Source organism: Tetrao urogallus (assembly GCF_951394365.1).
Source record: "Tetrao urogallus genome assembly, chromosome: Z".
Taxonomy (NCBI): domain Eukaryota; kingdom Metazoa; phylum Chordata; class Aves; order Galliformes; family Phasianidae; genus Tetrao; species Tetrao urogallus.
In genome coordinates, this window is record NC_136816.1 from 46,335,196 (window position 1) to 46,356,933 (window position 21,738).

Genomic DNA, 21,738 nt, shown 5'->3' on the forward strand with positions numbered 1-21,738 from the left:
TGGACTACATCAACAACCTTTCCCTCATTTTCTCATTAGGCTCACACGAGCCCACTGTATGGGAACTGCTGAATCATGGCCTGAACCTCTGATTGATCACCTGAGGCAAGCAATGAGTCAGCCAGAGGAGCACAGGTGAAGGCAATTCAGCTGTGCTGCCGGAAGGGGTGGAGCCAGGCTCCACCCCTCCTAGACCTATTAAGAGCTAGCTACCAGTGGGGAAGGATCTCTTCTGGAGATCGCTTCTGCTGGTGTTTTGTGGGTGAGCCCACGATAGGGGTAAGCCTTCTATTTATTCTCTTTTGTTATCATAGTCTACTTTGCCTAACTCTCTTGTTTATTTTGTGATTATAACATCCTAATATTCTTTGATTATACACCCATCTTTCGAGATCCAGATCTCTTTGATCACATTTCTTCCTTCTATTTCATCAATTGAACCACTCAGCTTGCCATCATCTGTTAAGTTGCTGAGGGTGCACTCAATCCCTTCAAATTATGTCACTGATAAACATGATAAACATCAGCCCCAAGATGGAACCATGGGGAATACCAACCATCATGGGCTTACCCCTGGATAGAGCTGTTTACCATACTTCAAACTGATTTCCTACTCGCTAAATAGTCCACCCTTTGGATCAATATCTCCCCAACTCAGAAAAAAGGATGTGATGTGGGACTATATTAAAGGCCTTCCAGAAGTCTAGATTGATTATATCAGTTGCTCTTCATCTATTGATATCATTATTCCATTAAAAAAGACCACCAGATTGATCAGGCGCAATATATGCATGGTGAATTCATACTGGTAATTTCAGATTACATATTTGGATAGGTTGGCATAATTGCCTCAATTTCCTGTGTGCAAAAATATTCAAAGTAAGTAAGTTTTTAAGAGGCATACAGCAAGACAGTTGGAAAGATTAAATGAAATATATCATTTAGTGACATTAATAAACCATTTTTTTCTCTGTTATTGGTTATTCATGGAAATTTCAGTTAAATTGGTAATTGGTTTATGATTTTATGTCTGTCGAGGAATTTTTTTTCCTATTTCCTATTAATCTGTGTATGCATACACTACAAAATGCATAAACTGGTAGTAAATTTGTCCAAGTTCTTTGCCTTATGTACAACTTTTTAAGACTTTATTCTAGGCATTTCATAGAACTCATCCATGCTATATCCACTAGCAACAGTTTATGAGCAGAAAAACTTATGAAAACTGAATCACTGATTCAAATTTATGTCTCCATGCTTTAAAAATTCCTATTTCGTTGAGCATAGACAGCCCGAAGTTTTTGAATGTGGTTGATAATTCATCATTAATTTATTAAAGACATTCTTACAACAGAAAGGCTTGTGTATGTCTCTCCAGTGAGTTCTTGTTTCTTGGGTGAAAATACTTGGTACAGGTAGGTACTATTTCAATTACAGTCTGTTCTATTTATAATGAGTGGCCCAACATTTGGCCTAACTGGGCTGCACTGAATTGTCTTTGGCCATGTATAATATACATATATAAAGTTTGTGTATGCAAATAACAAAATTAATTTTTGTGAAAACATCAAGAAAATGAGAGAAACAAAAACATAGTGGGATATTTGACCGTGTTTTTGTGAAACCAGCTCATCAGTCTGGTTCAGCGGAAGTGGTAGTAATTCTTAGTGAATTCTCAGGATTCCCATCAGGGATTTATGATGAAATTTTACTCTTCCTTTGCTTCATCCTTGAAAATACATATGTATATACTTCCAGAAAATGATAACATAAATAGCGAGTGATTGTGAAGCAAGGGAAGTCCTTCTCTGGTAAGATAGAACTCAAAAACTTCTAACAAAGAAACGTGGTCAAATTTTTGAACTGAGTATCTGATCGCTACTATATACGTTCCTTTTGAAAATTTGCAGGTAATGTGTTTGTCTTGACTGAAAATGAAATCATGAATATAACAAACAAAATTATTTTTTCAGGAAGCTTGAAATCTGTTGTCAAATTCCTTTGTCAGTCCAGAAATCAAGTATACATACTTTTTTTCTGTTCACCGGACTGCTTTTAGCCAATATATTTCAAAGCATACATTTATTTGCCATAACTTGAATTAGCACTGCACTCCCCCTTTCCCATGTCCTGATTTCATCACAGACAGTCCCACTCACACAATAATTGTGTCTTTCTGAGCTTTGAGTGTGTACCTGGGGCGAGTCTGGCCTGTTCAGTAGGGAAGGACCACCACCATGAAAGTGTGGGGTGGGGCTGCTGTAAGACAGGCTGGGCTGAGCCACATGCAGCCCACAGGCTGTGGGTTGGACATGCTGGAAAAAGCTTTCATCTAATCACTCCCTTTGTACATAATTTAGTAAAATCACAATGCAACTGCTGCCTTGGAATGATTTGGTCTGATTTGCAGAGCAGATCTAGAAAAAGGCTTTTCTTTAATGAAAAAAGCAGTCTTAAATCCTATGAGTCTGCTTGAGAGAACCTGTAATGTATGGTCTAATGATAGTGGAGTAAGCACGTTTCTGTTTGAAGTAGGATTAGTGCAAGCAAACAGGTGCTAATCACATCACAATAAAATAGCACTGCAGGGTGTTTGGAGTTTTATGCCTTGGTGCTTTCAAAATATCACAGTAGTAGTTCTTTCAGTAACCAAACATAAAATTTTAACACGTGAGTGCATTCCTATATGTTCGAATTTCTATAATATCAGCACCAAAAAGTTTATCTTTAAGACACCTAGTGAAGTTTTTCCATCTTTTGTTAATGCTATTATTGCAAACACACACACAAAAAAGGGATTGAGAATCTCTTCATTTGATAGCTGTGCATGGCTGTCTGGAACTTTGCTTATCTTTCACATTGCTATTGCCACTGCTGAGACGCATCACCCACCACCTCACTGTGCTCATATTCGCTGTTTTGTCTCCAGAAATGTTCAGCAAGCACTGATGAATGTGAGTGGGTACAATTTTTGTGGCAAGAAGGAATTCACTTCCACACCTTAGCTTCGTATTCACTTCCATTCTGTCAGACTGCCCCTCTGCTGCCATCTCTCAACATAATGGAATATTGGTGCAAAAGTTCAACCTCTTAATATACCACCAGCATCTCCCTCTGACTTCATAGGCGAACGTAATAAAATAGGAGGCATTATTTTCAGAGCAGTCCTTATATAGAACATTGTAACACTGTTTTCTCTCTGGATGTTAGATGTAGGTCAGCAGATCTCTCACATTTTCTCAAAGGCTCAATTCACATATAAAAGTCAAAGGGGATAAGGCTCTTGCTAGATTACTTTCTTTCAAGAACACAGTGAACATGCTTAATAAAAAAATAAAGCCATTGTAAACTTCAGTGCTTTTTGTATTCTAAATTTATTAGTAGTCTCTACTACTCCAGCCAATACAATATGTTCAGAAGTTCATTTTTTTTACTTCAATTTCTATATGCAATTTACACAAAATATGTTAAGATATACAGGGTTTAATACCATGGGAGTGTAAGCTCTTTTTATGGAACTGGAACTTTTTGATATCATTTCATAGACCAAATGTTAGCAATCATTTGTCCAGGACTGTTAAGAATTTTTTTTTCTTTTTAAGGAGGAGGTGGAAAATAGTATGCTGCTTCCTAGGGACTGTATAGAAATCCTTCATAGGATGACAAACTGGTTGAAAGTCAGTCTTGCACAGAAAACCAGCCTCTCCTAAAGCTAAACTGAAGCAGTTCTGTAGACAGTACATTCTTCAGCTGGTAACTAGCTGAAAAAATGATTGATAAGTATTGCTGGAATCTCTGTTAAATCCAAACAGAAGAAAAACAAACAAATAAAAGCAGTGTTACTTCATGAGGGTTAAAATAGAAACTATCTACTTCTAGTCTTTTTGATTAAATCAGTCTGATGTGTATAAAGCCATCTTTCCTTGGAACATAACCTGTGATTCAGGGCATTATATCACTAGTGCCATGACTGAGGCTTCAATTATCTTTTGAAATCCTAAAAAGATACTATAACTACGCAGGGCAAGATATTGTTTCTGGCGAAGTCAGAAATTCATAAAGGAACATAGTAAATGCCATTACCAGATAGGATCAGTGATTTTCAAGATCAGTATCCTGTGTCTGACAATGACAAATGGCAGAACTTTAAGGTGAAAGTATAAAACACCAGTATGGAGTATATTTCAGTAAGATTTCTTCTTAGCAGCATTCAGCCAGTGACTAGCTTAGCCCTGATTTGTAAGAATTTCTGTTCTTTCTCACCTACATTTTTAAGAACAGAATTAAACTGCCTTATTTTCAACTTTTTTTTTTTTTTTTTTTTTGTCTAAATGTTATGCTCAGACAAGCTGTTTCACTCATCTGATATCTATTTACTTCTGGTTTAAACACCTGTTTCTTGATTTAACTAAATGTCTTTGGGTAAAAGGAAGAAAAAAGAGCATTTGTTAGTATTGTTTCATATATTACACATCTACAGGTTTTTCTTGTGTTTGTCCTTCATAGTAAACAATCTTCACCTGTTTCAGTCTTAGTCACATGAGAGAGGAGGCAGAGGAGTCCTTGCATCCCTAATCATATTTTGCAGTCCATCTCTTCTCTCTCCTGTGTCATACCATTTTCTGATAGTAACAAAAACAGAACAGCCTTACTAAAAGTAGCTAGTCCTCAAGTCTTTAAAAAAAGTAATAATAGTAATTGATAAAACAGCAAAAATACTTTCCAAACTATGACAGGTTTACTTGCAAAGTTGTATACTGGAGGTACTGAGAACTGACTTGATTTGAGGCAGGAAATGGTTTCTATTGAGCATGTATCCTGGAGAATGATGACTTTTCACTCAGTGAAATAGCATTCCCTTTATGAAAACGTAATAATTTGTGTAAGCTTTTTTGAACAGAAGCAGTGCCTTTTCCATATGTTATTTCAAATTACAAGTATGTTTGTGCTGATAATTATTTCCACATATATATTACCATGTCCTACAAGGCCTGTAATTTCCTTTGACCTAAGCTGTAGTTTGATACATTATTTGATCAGCTCTTTTAGTGAGTCATTTTATCCATATGTATTTAGTTAATTGGTTATTTTTCTCCCCGCCCATGTTTATATGTAATATACTCTACAAAGGAAAAGGAAATCTGACTGCTTGCAGCTGAGTCTAGTAAAAGAGCAATTAGATTCTATCAGAGCCAGCAGCTGCCCATAATGTATTCTGAATAAAAATTACAAGGGAAGAAAAGAATCCAGCCATCTGCAGGAAATGTGAAAATATTTTTATAACCCAATTGCTGAATTCTGGAAAGGGGTATCTCTGAGATTTCCCAGATGTACCTACAGTATATTCCGGAATATCCATGGACACGCAGTACATTGGAATGCATTGCATCAACTTGGCTACAAGGCATATTTGGCTAACTTTGAACAGGCTGTATTTTCATGTAAAGTAATCAGCATGAAAGCCTCTTTAAATCATCTCCCTGTGCCTCTACAAGTAAAATGCAGCTTTAAAAATCATATTGTTATATTTTAGTAGGGGCTTTCCAATCAGTATTCAGCCTTGAATAGCTGTCTTTATTCATTTTTCATATACTTGTACAGGCTTAGTTCAGAGTCTCATCACTTGTTATCAGATTTCGTCAACATCTACTTTTCCAAGTGAATCCTGAATTGCAGTGCTGAATTGTTTGTTTGTTTGTCAACTGAATTTTAAAAGTAGATGATATTTGTTCAAAGATTGTCATTGTACTATCCAAGCTCATTTTAAAGCTATTTTTATATATATATATATATATATATATATATATATATATGTATATTTAAAAAAGAAAAGAAAAAAAAATCATGATTTTCATTATAACTTCTCTATGGTATGAAAGAAATCAGACAGAATTTTTCTTTTTAAGCACTTGGCTTAAGAGAACAGAGACCTGGAAGAGCCTTAATATGAGCTCATCAGAGAATATTTATTTTTTTCTTCTGTATCTCATTACATCATTACAGTATTACAACTGCATCAATTTAAACCAAATGTAATCCTGTGAATGTGTCCTCTCAGAAATATCAGTTCTCCCTGAAAAAAGAAGAGCTATTTTGAGATAGAGATCTGAAACAGTAGATTTGCTACAGTTCCATCATCTTAAAGCTTGAGGACTAATTTCTGATTCCTTCTAAGTTTTCAAACATAAATTAATACAATATTATAGGCAAGTAGAGCTCAATTAACTTAGGATTTCCAACTTGCAATAGATGTCAAAAATGTAGACAGCACGGACTATAGACACATGGTACTACTGTGTCTTGTCTTCGTTTTTACTGTGTGGTTATCAAATGAAATACTGTCTGAATCACTGTCTGGTACTTTATCATTTCTCATCTGCCATTTCAAACGCCAACTATGACAACTGGCAAATGGGTGTACCGTGGCTTGAACTACAGGGATCCTGTGTCTAGAAAGAGACTCAGAAGGAGTCTGGAACTATGAAGCATATCAGTGTTCAGCAAGTACTTCCAAAATTATCCTGTTAACCAGTGCTGGGTTAACACATCCCTTCCCAAAATTTTTAATTCAGATAGCATCAGTTCACCTTCCCATTTCCCATGTGGAGCAGGTAATAGGTCTTCTTACACGGAATGGAGGAGAGGTTCAGCATGTCCCTGAAAGCAAAGTCAACGTGAAGGTGTAATCTAAGGATGGAGTTGTACAAAAGTACAGAATGACTCATCAAAACATTCCACTCCAACAACACAAAACAGGTTGAAATACAAAGAAGGCAAGCTAGTAGCTGTTAGGAGCAGGCATACAATTTCTGCACATTGATGACCTGCTATAGGAAGGCCACCTCCTTCTAGACTAGGTTGTTCAAAGCCCCATCAAGTACATCTTTGAATGCCTCCAGGGAGGGGGACATCCACAACCTCTCTGGGCAACCTGTTCCAGTACTACCTTCACAATGAAGAATTTCTTCCTAATAGCTGGTCTAAATCTACCCTCTTCTAGTTTAAAGCCATTTCCCCTCACCCTGACATTACATGTCTTATGTCTTATAAAAAGTCCCTCCCCAGCTTTCCAGTAGGCTCCCTTCAAGTACTGGAAGACTGCTATAAGGTTTCCTCAGAGCCTTCTCTTCGGATTGAAGAGCCCCAACTCTCTGATTGCCCCCATAGGAGAGGTGCTCCAGTCCTCTGATCACCTTCGTAGGCTTCCTCTGGACCTGTTCCAATACTTCAATGTCATTCTTGTGTTAGGGGCTCCAGAACAGGACGCAGCAGTCCAGGTGGGATCTCACAAGAGCAGAGTAGAGGGGAAGAATCACCTCCCTTGACCTGTTGGTCACGCTTCTCTTGATGCAGCCCAAGACACAATTAGCCTTCTAGGCTGCAAGTGCACATTGGTGGCTCACATTGAATCTTTTATCAGCCAACATTCCCAAATCCTTCTCCTGGGGGTTGCTCTCAGGCCATTCTCTGCCTAACCTGTATTTATGCTTGGGATTGCCCTGATCCAGGTACCAGACCTTGCACTTGGCCTTGTTGAACTTCAGGGGGTTGGTGTGGGCCCACCTCTTAAGCCTTTCCAGGTCCCTCCAGAGGGCATCCTTTCCCTTTAGCGTGTCAAATGCAACACTCAGCATGATGTCATCTGCAAACTTGCTGAGAGCTCATTTGATCCCACTGTCCATGTCAGCTACAAAGATGTTAAATAACACTGGTCCCAACACTGATCCCTGAGGGATACCATGTCAACAGTCTCCACTTGGACATTGAGCCATTGACCACAACTCTCTGAGTGCAACCATCCAGCCAATTCCTTATCCAGTGAGTAGTCCATTTATCAAGTCTTTCTCTCTCTCTCTCTTTTTTTTTTTTTTTTTTTGGCAAACAGGATGTCCTGTGGGATAGTGTCAAATGCTTTGCACAAGACCAGGCAGATGACATGATTTGCTCTTCCTTTATCCACTGACGCTGTAACTCCATCATAAAAGGCCACCAAGTTTATCAGGCATAACTTGCCCTTGGTGAATCCATGTTGGTTACCACCAATTTCCTTATCTTTATTTTCCATGTGCTTTAGTAGGGCCTTCATGTGCATATGCTCTATGATCATGCCAGGCACAGAGGTGACTGGCCTGTAGTTCTCATGATTTTCTTTATTTCCCTCATTGAAAATGAAAATTATATTTCCTCTTTTCCATTCAGAGGGAACTTTACCAGACTACTATGACCTTTCAAATGATGGACAAAGTGATGGACAGCAGCTTCACAACTTCATCCTTCACTGCCTCCAGAACCAGCAGATGGATCTCAATGGGTTCCATGTACTTGTGCACCTTCTGGTTCTTTAGATAGTATTAAACCTCATCTTCCCTTTCAGCAGGTTGATCTACCTCTTCCAAGTTCTTACCACTTGCTTTCTGCAACATCAACAGTGTGACTAGAGCCCTTGCCAGTAAAGACTTTCATTGAGCACTTCAGTTTTCTCTATATCCCTCGTGACTAGTACTCCAGTTTCCTTCCATGAAGTGTCCCCATCTTCCCTGACCTTCTTTTTATCACTGATATACCCATAAAATTTCTTCTTCCTCCTCTTTATGTCCCTGGATAGATTTAATTCTGTTAGGCTTCTGTTAGGCTTTCTGTTAGTCTGATCTCAGGCTGCTTGGACAGCTTCTTTTTATTCGATCCAGGTTACCAATTCCTGCTTCCACTCCCTATTGACATTCTTTTTGTGATTAAGTAAGTCCAGGTTATTCTTGTTAATCCGCAGAGGCCTCCTGGCAATCTTGCCTGCCTTCCGCTTCTTGAATACTGACCAACTTTCTTCGGCCCCTCTTCCCTTCAGGGCTTTCTCCCATGTTTCACCCTAGCAAATAATTCCCCTGATTTTGAATGCTATAGCCAAGATTACCCACGCCCACTCACCAGCCTGTCCTCACTGGTGATGACAAAATATGGCACAGCACCTTTTCTCATGGGTTACTGTACTGCTTGGAAGAGGAAGTTATCATCAACGCATTCCAGAAACCTCTTCAATTTTTGGTGCTCTGCTGTGTTGTCCATGCAACAGACTCTGAGTTGGTTGAAGTCCCCCCATGAGGACCATGTTTTGTGAATGTGATACTGCTCCTGTCTGTTTATAGAGGGCCTTATCCTTCTATAAGCTGTCTTCTTATTCAGGTTGCCTCTAGCAGCCCCTTACTGTAATGTCTGCTTCCCTTGCCTTCTTTTTAACCTTTAACCATAAGCCCTTTGTCAGCTTCTCATCTATTCCCAAGTGGAACTCCATGGTCTCCAGTTGGTCAGTGATGTACAGGGCATACTCTCCTTCTCCCCTGCCTATCTTTCCTAAAAATTTATACCCATCTACTCCTACATTCCAGTCATGAGAGTCATCCCACCACATGTCAGTGATGCCAGTGACATCATAGCCCAGGAACACACACACCTGCAACTCCTCCTGATTGTTCCTTGTGCTCCATGCACAGGTGCACAGGCATTTGAGTTGGGCTCCTATTGAGACTTGTTTACCAATTGGAGTTTTCTTATCTTGAACGTTAGGTGTTGTCTTACTGGCTTCTGATCCTACTCCAGGACCAGGGCGTCCATTACCATTGTCAGCTTGAAAATTCAGTAATTTGAAGATCCCCACCCCCAGCAACTTTAGTTTAAAGCCCTCCTGATTAAATTGGAAAGCATGTTGTCAAAGATAGTCTTCCCTTTGTCTGTCGGATGAAACCCATCCTCTCCCAGAAGACCAGATTTCTCAAAATTCATTCCATGACATAAGTAGCCAGAGCCGTGTTGACAAAAGCACTCTCTTTGCCTTTTACTGATTTTCTTAATTCTATGAGTCCTTTCCCTCCCCGTTCCCCTAACCTGGAGGACTGATGAGATGACTACCTGTGCTCCAAGTTCTTCACTACTGCTCTGCTCCTTGTAGTCTCTCTTGATAGTCTTCATGTTGCTTTGACAGCTGTGTCACTGGTGCTTACAGGAAACAGCAGCAGCAGGTAGTAGTTTGTGGGACGTACAAGGTCTGGCAGCTTCTCTGTCATGTCCTTGATGTGGGCTCCTCGTAAACAGAGGATTTCCCTAGATAGTAGGTCAGGACAACAAATGGGTGCCTCTGTACCCCTCAGAAGAGAATCACCCGCCACTACCATCCGTAGTTGTTATGCAATGGAGAGTAGGTCTGGCTGCCTTACTCAGTTCAGACAATTTACATGTTATTGTTTCTAGGTCCAGATGCTTCCCACAAACCGTAGTCTGCACAGATGGTTCTTCCTTTTGTAGACCATTCTGAGTGGAGGCACTGATCATGACCAAGGTAGATGTGCATCCTTCTTACTAGAGCTGCAGACTTGGCTCAGCATTGAGTGCTCACGATTCTGCTTTGAGAGTCACTCAGAATGAGTGCTCCCCACTTCTGAAGCCAGCAAAACCTCAGTGCCCTGCTGTGTGAGGTCCAGCTCCAGCTGTTATAGCACACGACAGGTGTGGAGGTGACGCCCACACTCTGCTCACCCACTGTAATCTTAGTCACTGCCCTCTCTGAGGTTTATTTTGGAGGCAGAATGTGGCCTCCATTGCCTTGGCAATGCCCATACCATGTCATCCGCTTTTACAATAGCTGCCCATTGCTGGAGGGTGACTCTATTTTTTGGTGTTTCTCTGATGAATAAACCCCCCAAACTCCTTCATACCTTGAAATCAGATGTTCTGGTGCTGGCCAGACTAGCTCCAAAGCAGCTGCTCTCATCAAGTGCCTATGAGATTGTATTTAGAGCAGTGGGAAAGTAAGGATATCTGAGAATCCTTCTGCATAGATAAAACAGTACAGAGAAATATGATTTATTCTAATTTCCTTTCTATGTATTTTGGAATAATTGAAGAAAGTAGGTGATACAGTGATTTATAGTGAGGTGTATGTATAAAAACCTTCTATGAAAAGCAGGACCAAGGCATGTATTTTTAGATAAAATCAATAATCAACCCCAAAGGGAAAAGTAAATACAAAAGTTGTCATATTGTGTAATTTCTGCCATGCTCCATCTGGTGAGCAGAGCAATCAGAGTCCTTCTAGTCACTAGCCTACAGTTTCATGAAAGAAGCAAGGAGAATACTTTGTCATGTTCTATTCTTTTTAAGACAGAAAAAAAAAAAAAACCAAGATCAGAAGTAGTGCTGAACCTCTTAAATGGCTTATTTACTATGAGTGCCAAGTACCCAAAGACAGAAAAGTTAAATGAAAGGAAAAGTTCTAGATGATCTGGATAGAAGACAGGGGAGGTGGAAGGAATGCTTATGGTTCCTTTGTGTGTTTTAGTCTTTAATAATTTTCTCTTCTTGTACATGTCAAATGTTATTTTTTTAGAGTACCTATTCAAACCATAAGGATTTCTGGAGAAATTTTGTTTGTATCTGGTTGTTTAATATGCTTTGATGGATCTCTTCCTCTGTTAATTTCTTTTTGGCATTCATGTTATCACAGTTTTGCAAGCCCATTCAACAGCAATAAAAGTGCTTTAATCTTTTGGTAGCAGTAGAATTCTGAGAACATGGGAACTGAAAGGAACATCTTCATAAAGCTCAGTAAAAATAAAAAGATCTAAGGCTATCTTTTGATTTGTTAGCTTCCTATGCTTTTGCCAGCTACCTATGAAAACTCCAGGGAGCTCTAAACTGAGCTTTATGTACTTCTAATGAAATGTACCTATTTTTTCTTTTTTTTTTTTTTCTCCCTTGTTTATTTTAAGAAGCTTTGTGTGTTTTCCATAGCAAATATAGTCTCCTCTATGCATTGCATAAAAATGAAGAAGACACACTGGCTAAAATCCTTTTTGGTGAAGCATTTTTCATACCCCACAAAGTTTTCATGTACCCTACTTGATTGCTAGTATCATATAGTAACCGCAGTTAGAAGAAAAGAGAGTCCTTGCGCAGTTACGTAGGTCTCTCATAAGTCAGTACCGGAATTCTTGAAGCTGTTCAGTATCTCTTCTAAAATGAAATTCAAATGTAGCTCTTTGCACAAAGCCTTGGTGTTATTATAGTCAGATTTATCCACTCAAAAGGATGCTTAGTGGTTTCATAAGGATTTTTTGCTGTTTCCTGAATAGAAAGAGTGGTTTTCAACTGCTTGTTAATTTTCTAATATTTTAATGGGAAAAATAGCCATAGAATGACAGAATCTTTTGGGCGAAAAGAGGCCTTTGAAGGTCATCTAGTCCAAATCCTCTGTAATAGATGGTTGCTCAAAGCCTGGTCCAGCCTAGCATTGAATGTCTCCAGGAACAGGGCATGCTCTCTCAGCAACCTGTTCCAGTGCCTCACTACCCTAATATCCGCCTACATCTCCTCTTTGAATCTGAAACCATTTTCCCTTGGCCTATCACATAATCTAAATATTGACCTTATCAGAAGTACCGGAGAACTTCTGGTATCTGTTGGAATCTACTTAACCATACAAAGCCCCTCAACAAAATCCAGGCATTTCTATATGTTTCCTGTATCACAACCAGTTTATTTATTTTCAGTTAAAAAATTCAAGCTTAATTCAATTTGAAACTAATATTCAATATTTTTTCCCCTGATGTGAGTCAAAAATGTCCTAAATGATTTTTGGTTCATATTTTACTGTCTTTGCTCCCAATTAAATATGCTGTGAATACTGGCAATTACATTGCCTTCATTTGCCAAATTAATGAAGTATCAGTAAAGGGTCATCATTTAAACAGTTAGAAGTTAATCACAAAATCAAACCTTTAACATATCTATACAATTATTTTAAAGTGGAATTGGAATTGCTCCCTTATGTCTCACAATTTTTCTTTTTGTGAATTGCAGGACACTAAGCATGTTTTAGTTCATGAGACTGAGTCAATCATGTTTTTAGAACTTGAAAACAGATATTGTAATAGGATTAATGATAAAATTTTAAGCAGTAAGAATTCCCTACTAGCTGTGTCTACTTAGTAAATTGTTTAAATATTCAGCTTTTAAACTCAATAGAATCTATCACCAATGCTACAGTTAGCACTGCAAAAAATTCTAACATTTTCACCAGAAGATATAATAATGCAAGAAAATCATGACAGCTTTTTACTAAATATGTGAAATTTGACACAGGAGATGAGTTATTATCTTTAGCAACAAGTAAAGCTGATATTTTTTTTCTTCCCCCCCCCGATAAGAATAGACCTGAATTTGCAATTAAATAAGATACATTTTTATAACTGGTCCCAGTGGCTGTTTGATTCCTTCAGTCCTACTTAGGACTTGGCCTATATCTTCTGTCTTAGGATGTTCTACATCTAGAGAGAAAATGCCAGTTCCTCACATGCTTTGTAATCTCAGGATATTCCAGCTGCCTCAATCTGTTGGTGATGTTTTCATATTGTATTTCTTCCCAGAGCACAAGAAAACCAGTTTTTGTGCTTGGTAACCAGTGCAGAAGAGAATATGTGTAACAAAGATGATTTATTACTTAGTTAATATCTGCTGAAATCATGGAAAAAAGATGCACAAATAAGATTCTGTCAACATCATGATGTGCAGCTTAGTCCTTCAGCATCAAAGAAATTTTAGTTGTCTTTTCTTATTATAATCTCTCAGCTGTATGATTAAATTCACTAAGATACTGATGAATAGGAGAAAATATGGACAAAAAACATAATCAGTGAGGAAATTTTTTAGTTAGTGAGACAATATTTCAAGGTTTTTTTTCTCTCTTTACAATCTGACAACTAAAGAAGTGCCTGTTGGATAAAGAGTGCATAATTCCTTAATCATTAAATAACGTTACTCATGAATAAGCTGTGAAAAAATTCAATGTCAGTTGCCTGTCTAATTATATTGAACCTTTTTATTTGCAGAGTTACTATGAAAACACGGGATTGGGTTGTTTAATTAGAGTTACTGCTGAGATAAATATCCTTGCTCATAGTATGAAGCTATGTAGCTGACTGTAGAAATAAACAGAAACATGTCTTTTGACAGTTTTTCAAAGAAAAAAAATATGGAAGCCAGGAAGTGTTTCAGTACATCATGGTAATAGCGAAAGAGAGGAAGTATGAGTTTAGCACCCAAGAGATAATCAAAATGTATAAGGCCTTTCATTAAACATTCTGTGATATTTCATTCAACTTTTATTATTGTTTAGTTGCCTTGAGTTAGAAAGTTTACTTTCATCAGCTACTCAGAAAAATAGCATTTCTTCCTTTTTTTTTTTTTTAAAAAAAAGTTTTCGTTACAGTTTTTCTGGGTTTGGTATTCTATGAATTCAGCATTTAGTTTAACAAATTAATGCTTCGTATCAGTGATGATTTAAATTGCTTTGCTTCCCAGCAGAGTATCAGCACTATATTAAGAAGTACATAGATGAAGATCATGATGCACACCTTTCTGAAGGCCCTACAAAGGCACATGGAAAATAAAGATAAGGAAATTGGTGGTAACTAACATGAATTCTCCAAGGGCAAGTTGGAAATGGCTTTAAACTGGAAGAGTGTAGATTTAGACCAGCTATTAGGAAGAAATTCTTTACTGTGTGGGTGGCACTGGAACAGGTTGCCCAGAGTGGATGTGGATGTCCCCTCCCTGGAGGCATTCAAAGATGTACTCGATGAGGCTTTGAGCAACCTAGTCTAGATGGAGGTGGCCCTCCTATAGCAAGAGGTTTGGAACTAGATGACCAAACCATTCTATGGTTCTGTGATATGGTCACAGAAAAGAGAAAGATTGTTTCTGATTATTGTATTATGTTAATGAAGCTTAGATTTTAAAGTATGTAGAGGCAAAAGGAAGGAAGGTAAAGTGTTCTAATTTTTATATGGGAATTGAAGAGAATATTCTGGGTTGTTACAACTTACACTGTTAGAATGTCGCAGATACCTTAAAGTTGTAAAACGCTTTGCTGACACACTCCAGAGATGAATGTGTCAGGAACCTGGTGGAGTAAAATAAATGTCGCAAGTCTGACTCTGCATCCTTATAACAAAAAAAATTTGTGCATCATTACATGGTTTGATCTCACATCTTGATCTGTAAACTGGCAAATGTGTTCTCTGATGAAGGAAGTTAATAACTATTTACTGTTAGTTTGCCTATGGAACAGTAACTATATAAATGGCAATACAAGATATGAAGAAAAAAAAAAAAGCTATTAATTCCAGCTGAATATACAAGATTTTATCTAGGTTGAAATTTTGCAGTTCTCATCTTTAGCTACCAGCAGAATTTTTAATGTTTGATCCAAAAAATGGCATATTGAGTTATATACATGGCGCTATTACATTATTTCATTAATATCTGATAGGAAAGTGAACTATATTCTACTGAGAATATCTGCACAGCCACATAGTTTTATTTTTCACTTTGCCAGCACTTCTTTGTCTGGAAAAAAACAAATGCAGAGATGTATTATATAGGTAATGACAGCTGAGCTTTTATATTACCACTCTTTCCTATCAGCTTTGCTTCTCTATGAAACCGTTCCTTTTGCAAATGCAAAAAAAAATGTAACTGTATAAATCTTCAAAAATTGCATGCCATTTTTCCTTGTCATTTCTGTATTCAAAATTAGAGGAAAGAATGTTCTTATAAAAAATTTGTAAGTGCAGTATTTCATGTTTCATTCAAATTCAGATTCATAGCCAGTTTCCAGAGATTGACTTAAGCCTTCATACAACCCCATCTGGCCTACATATGTGTTCATCTAAAATCTGGGGGAAAAGAACGGAAGAGGAGAGGAGAGGAGAGGAGAGGAGAGGAGAGGAGAGGAGAGGAGAGGAGAGGAGAGGAGAGGAGAGGAGAGGAGAGGAGAGGAGAGGAGAGGAGAGGAGAGGAGAGGAGAGGAGAGGAGAGGAGAGGAGAGGAGAGGAGAGGAGAGGAGAGGAGAGGAGAGGAGAGGAGAGGAGAGGAGAGGAGAGGAGAGGAGAGGAGAGGAGAGGAGAGGAGAGGAGAGGAGAGGAGAGGAGAGGAGAGGAGAGGAGAGAGGGGAAGGGAAGGGAAGGGAAGGGAAGGGAAGGGAAGGGAAGGGAAGGGAAGGGAAGGGAAGGGAAGGGAAGGGAAGGGAAGGGAAGGGAAGGGAAGGGAAGGGAAGGGAAGGGAAGGGAAGGGAAGGGAAGGGAAGGGAAGGGAAGGGAAGGGAAGGGAAGGGAAGGGAAGGGAAGGGAAGGGAAGGGAAGGGAAGGGAAGGGAAGGGAAGGGAAGGGAAGGGAAGGGGAAAGAGAAAGGGGAAGGGGAAGAGGAAGGGGAAGGGGAAGGGGAAGGGGAAAGAGGCACCACTGAAAAAAATTGAGCATTTGGAAGTTTTTCAGATTTTTCTCCATGATTACTTAGAGATCACAGAAATTTCCTGGAATGCATACTTTTTATTGTAGGGTAGATTAACTCTATTTTAGCTAGAACAGTCATCATTTCATTAGTCTGCATATTTTCTTTCATTCCAAGTCCCAGTGATCAATATCACTGACTGAGAAGTTCTCTTAAGCTGAAAATATTGATTAATTCTTAACAGAACTGCATCTAAGAAATGTGAGCTTGATGCATTTGGTCTGTTAGCAAAAATTCTCAGCTGTTTCCAGAGTTCTTCTGTGGACAGTAACAAGTGAGGAGAATGAATGTAAATACTTTGTACACATGGAAACTTAGAAACACAACTTAGCTCATATGAGACTTCATCTTTCCACTCCGTGCTACCCTTTGATTTCATTATAAGTAAATGAAACTTGTTGGTAGTTGGCAGACTCTTTGAGTGTCAGGAAATAAATGGATACATTTAATTACTGATTTCAAGATGGAATTAAGATATTTAACATGTCTTTAATTTTTAGGAAGAGAATACCTTATTCTCTTATCCTCTAGATAGGGTTTAATAAATTTTATTTCCTTCTGTCATTTAAAAAAAATCAGCTTAACTTAGATGAGTCAGTGATCCTTGTGAGTCTCTTCCAGCTCAGGATATTCTGTAATTCTGTGTTTATGAAGTGTTGCTTGCTATACTATGCAATATTTCATGTTGCTAACTGAAAAGACTTAAGCATTTAGAACAACAGGAACCAGTATTCACTGTGACAGATATGATCTCAGATAAGAAAATAGTATACATCATGTTTTGCACTTGTACTTTCAAAGTTCAAAGGAGGAATCCATTTGCAGATTGGATTGAGTACCATTGATGTTCAGATATCTCCATAGAAGAATATCCATAGAGGGCTTAGGAAATGTGGCTCCATTTAGCACATGTTGCTTAATTAGATCTCTAGTATATTTTCTGTTCTTTTGTATTTTTGTTTTTTTTCATCTTAGAATCATAGAATCATAGAATTGCTTAAGTTCGTAAAGGCCTTAAAGATCATCAAGTCCAAGCATAACCTTACCATACTACCCTAATTCTAACAACCCTCCACTAAATCATGTCCCTGAGCACTGCATTCAGATGGTTTTAAAACACATTCAGGGATGGCGACTCACCACCTCCGTGGGCTGCCTATCCAGTGCTTAACAACCCTTACTGTAGCTAAGTTCTTCCTGATATCTAATCTAAATCTCTCCTGGCACAAATTGAGGCCATTTCCCCTCATCCTGTCACCTGTCACCAGTGAGAAGAGACCAACCCCACTCTCTCTGCAATCACCTTTCTGGTATTTGAAGAGATCATAGTATCACAGAATGGCCTGGGTTGAAATGGACCACAATGATCATCTAATTTCAACCCCCCTAGTATGTGCAGGGCTGCCAACCACTACACCAGGCTGCCAGAGCCACATCCAGCTTGTCCTTGAATGCTTCCAGGAATGGGACATCCATAACCTCCTTGGGCAACCTGTTCCAGTGCTCCACCATCCTCTGAGTGAAAAATGCCCTCCTAATATCTCATCTAAACATCTGCTGTCTTAGTTTAAAACCATTCCCCATTGTCCCATCACTATCCACCATCGTAAATAATAATAAATAATATTGAAATAATATTAGGTCCAGTCTAGACCTTTCTTATGTTTTTCTAGATATGCAGGATAGACATTGAAATGGTCAGGTAAGGACAAAGCTTGTCTGTAGGTAGCATAGCTAAATGACCATCATTGCACTGCAAAGAATAATATCATGGCCTGGTCTAGTTAAAAAGAGGAGGATAGACCAAACTGTGTTAATAGAATCCCCAGTTACAGCGTGACTAGAATCCCCGCTTGCAGTGTGGGGAGTAGTAGAAAGTTTACCTCCAAATCACAATAGAAATATGTAAGACTCATTTAGTATAATGTTTGCCACTATATTCAACTCAGTAAGCAGAATATCAACAACATGTATTGAGTTGCAGATGATATTACACATAAAGCTTGATTCCATAGAATGCTCATTGCCTCCACTGTTTTTCATTGTTAAGAACATGTGTTTTTAAAACATGTTGCAATGTGCTTTATTTCTATCACAGTCTGAAGCCTGAAATTTCAAGATGCAAGGACAACATAATGAATAATTCTAAAGTCTCAGTTGCTTGTAATGGGAATTAAAGGAGTTTACATGTTGCAGAGCACTGACATCTTTCATAAAAGCTTGTGTTCATATTCAGAAATACATGCCATTCATATGAGTATTACGAAATTTTAAAACTTGAATGCCATGAAAATAAGCACAAAGCTCAAGATAGTCCTTTCATGTTTTCCTCCTATGTTCATTTCTTTTAGTGCTGGAGTCGGCAGGACTGGCTGTTTCATTGTGATAGATGCCATGTTAGAGAGAATAAAGCATGAAAAGACTGTAGATATTTATGGCCACGTAACTCTAATGAGAGCTCAGAGGAATTACATGGTTCAAACTGAGGACCAATACATCTTTATCCATGATGCACTGCTGGAAGCAGTGACATGTGGAAATACCGAAGTGCCAGCCAGAAACCTGTATGCATATATTCAGAAGCTGACACAGATAGAAACAGGAGAGAATGTCACAGGAATGGAACTGGAATTTAAGGTACTGAAATCTTATGCTGTGGGAAGCCAACATCAAACTGTGTAACTATTAATGCTGCTATGTCCTTCACCAACTGTATTTAGTAATTGGAAGCTAGAACATTTTCCAGCTAAAATTTTTGAATTGGGAAGATAGTCCTTTGTAAAATGTGAAGTTCTATCTTCAGTTAGTGTTCAGACAAGAATTGTTCGATTTTAACCATATTCTTCCTTATTGTTTGAATAGCTTGAAATATGTATTTTTGTAATGGTTTAAAACTCAAATTTGTCCATATGGATTAATAAGGTTTTAAAACTATTACAGAATGCTAAAGGGTGCTTCACAAATATTTAGATAATACAACAGAATATGGTAAAATAAAACATGAAATGATAAACATATGTCATTAGACTTGATAATGGCATTTCTTTTTGTTATATATGATTTTAATTATTTTAATTCATTTATTTTGCACAGCGTCTTGCTAGCTCTAAGGCTCACACTTCAAGATTCATCAGTGCCAATCTTCCTTGTAATAAATTCAAGAATCGCCTTGTCAATATTATGCCATATGAGTCTACAAGAGTATGCTTGCAACCAATCCGAGGAGTGGAAGGGTCTGATTATATTAATGCCAGTTTTGTGGATGGATACAGGTATTAATGTTGTGTTCTCTGGGGACTGTTTTTAAATTTTATAAAGTGTGTAGCAATGTTGAAAATAACAGATTTAGTATTGAAATCCAATATTTTTAATATCTGTGCATGTCCTGTTTTTTATTTTGTTTTGTTTTGGTTTGGTTTTGTTTTTGTTTGTTTAAATGGTTTTGTTTGTTTGTTTAATGGTTTTAAATTTCCACCCATACAATTCAGGAAAGTTGTGTAATATGCAGCCATAAGTGTTATGGTTTTACTTACCTTCAAACCATTCATTTTTACATACTGAAACTTATTAAGATTTTGGTCACGTTCATGATCTGCAACTTCTATTTCTTCACAACTGTTCTGCTAAATATGTATGTAAAAAGCTCTCTGATAAATAACATACAGGAAATAAACTGCCCATGTCAAAGTGATAACTTAGAAAGTTGGAACACTGATTAAGATGAGGCCTCACTACAACAGAACTTTTGTGTGTAAATAGTTGTGTAGCCCACCGTCTTGATGGCAAACACAAGAGCACACTCTCATCCGATTTATGCAGCTCATAGGAAAAAGTATGGAAGAGAAGCAGTAATGTTTCCCTAAGGCAGTTTAGGTGTGCCTGAGTATCTGTGTCCACAGAGAGCATTTTCTGAGTCTCTACCCTAATGCGGAACTAGTCTTCTTCGCCAGTGTCACCTACACAGTTGTTTCTGTTGACTGAAACAAGCAGGAGTACGATGAACTGGTCATCATCTTACAAAGTTCCTGATGCGGAAGATTTCAATAGCTTGCTGGTTCTTTCCAAGACTAGGAGATTATGGCCTAGAAACACAGTATATTTTATTCCTGAGTATTCTTCCTTCATTCCTGTTGCTGGAGACATCAGACTGTTGAAAAGGAATTAAAGTGGAAACAGCTCAATGCTATAATTCCTAAATGTAATAGATTGTACAACAGTTATTTCTATAAAATGAGCCAGCACAAGTAAGTGTTTCTTAAGTGTTTTTTACAGCACATAAAATTGATCTATTAGTTGCATTAAAATTTAAATAATAACGATAAAAGCATGCATCATGATATTAATAATTTCTTCACAAGGTTCTAAAAATAAAGCTGTAGTTTGATTAAGCAATCATAATAAGGCTTCAATTTGCTTATTATTAATAGTATTTTTTTCCTCTAGACAATGCTTATGTATAAATAGATAACATATGTATCAGCTTACTTTTTTGATTAAAATATTCTTCTTAACTTACTTTTAATAACAGACAACAGAAAGCTTACATAGCTACACAGGGTCCATTGGCAGAAACAACTGAAGATTTCTGGAGGATGCTGTGGGAGCATAATTCTACAATTGTGGTCATGCTTACTAAGTTACGAGAAATGGGCAGAGTAAGTTACTGCTCTAATATTATTTTACTGAAATATTCGTTGTTATTATTATTATACTTTCTTACTAAAATATTTCATTGTTATGAGAATGTCAAAGGATAAAGATGGGAATTTAGGTATTTTCTCCATTGGGAAATAAGTGAGTCTGATGGTCACCAGATATGTTTTTCTAATGTATAGATGTGTTATAAGAGATGAGCTAGACATTGCATTTTGTTGTGGGACACACTGAGATTCAGCAACTCAGTTTGCAAGCTAATATTCCAACAAAAGCAGAGAGAGCATTTCTGTCTGCTAATTCTAATTTGGAAATATGTTTTGCTTCATCTGTTTAAACATTTTCATGTTGTCAAAAAAAGGGGAGTATTTTTAACAGCTGAATGGCTGAATGTTTTCTGTGAGCTCTTTGTGCTGGACTTTGAAGTTTCAGCTGTCTGTTTACAGTCCAAAACTCATTCATATTTCTACTTTAACTAATGGAAAGAAAGAAGCAGTTTCCTATCCAGACAGGATTACCTCAAGATCAAGCTGGTATGTACTAAGTGAAATATGAATACCCATGGTTTTGGGGAGTGGAGATGATCCAGGGACTTTGGATTTAGAGATGAAAAATCTTGAATGAGGCTTGGGAGACTTACTTCAACAGACAACAAGGACTAAAAATGGTTTCAAGATTTAAATTCCATTCTCTTTTGGAAATCAGGCTCGGGATAGTGCTTGTAACATTAAGTAATAGAACTAGGCAGAT

General features: G+C 37.8%; 1 protein-coding gene across 2 annotated transcripts in view; it reads left to right on the forward strand.

The window, feature by feature from the left end:
* PTPRD (protein tyrosine phosphatase receptor type D) overlaps nt 1-21,738 on the forward strand; it is a gene marked incomplete at both ends in the record, with an annotated part of 269,207 nt that overhangs the window by 235,333 nt on the left and 12,136 nt on the right. For both annotated transcript variants that reach the window (XM_079548803.1, XM_079548804.1), the window contains 3 exons: nt 18,687-18,972; nt 19,429-19,607; nt 20,864-20,990. In XM_079548803.1, coding sequence (XP_079404929.1) covers nt 18,687-18,972; nt 19,429-19,607; nt 20,864-20,990 — 592 coding nt within the window. The remainder of the gene's footprint in view (nt 1-18,686; nt 18,973-19,428; nt 19,608-20,863; nt 20,991-21,738) is intronic.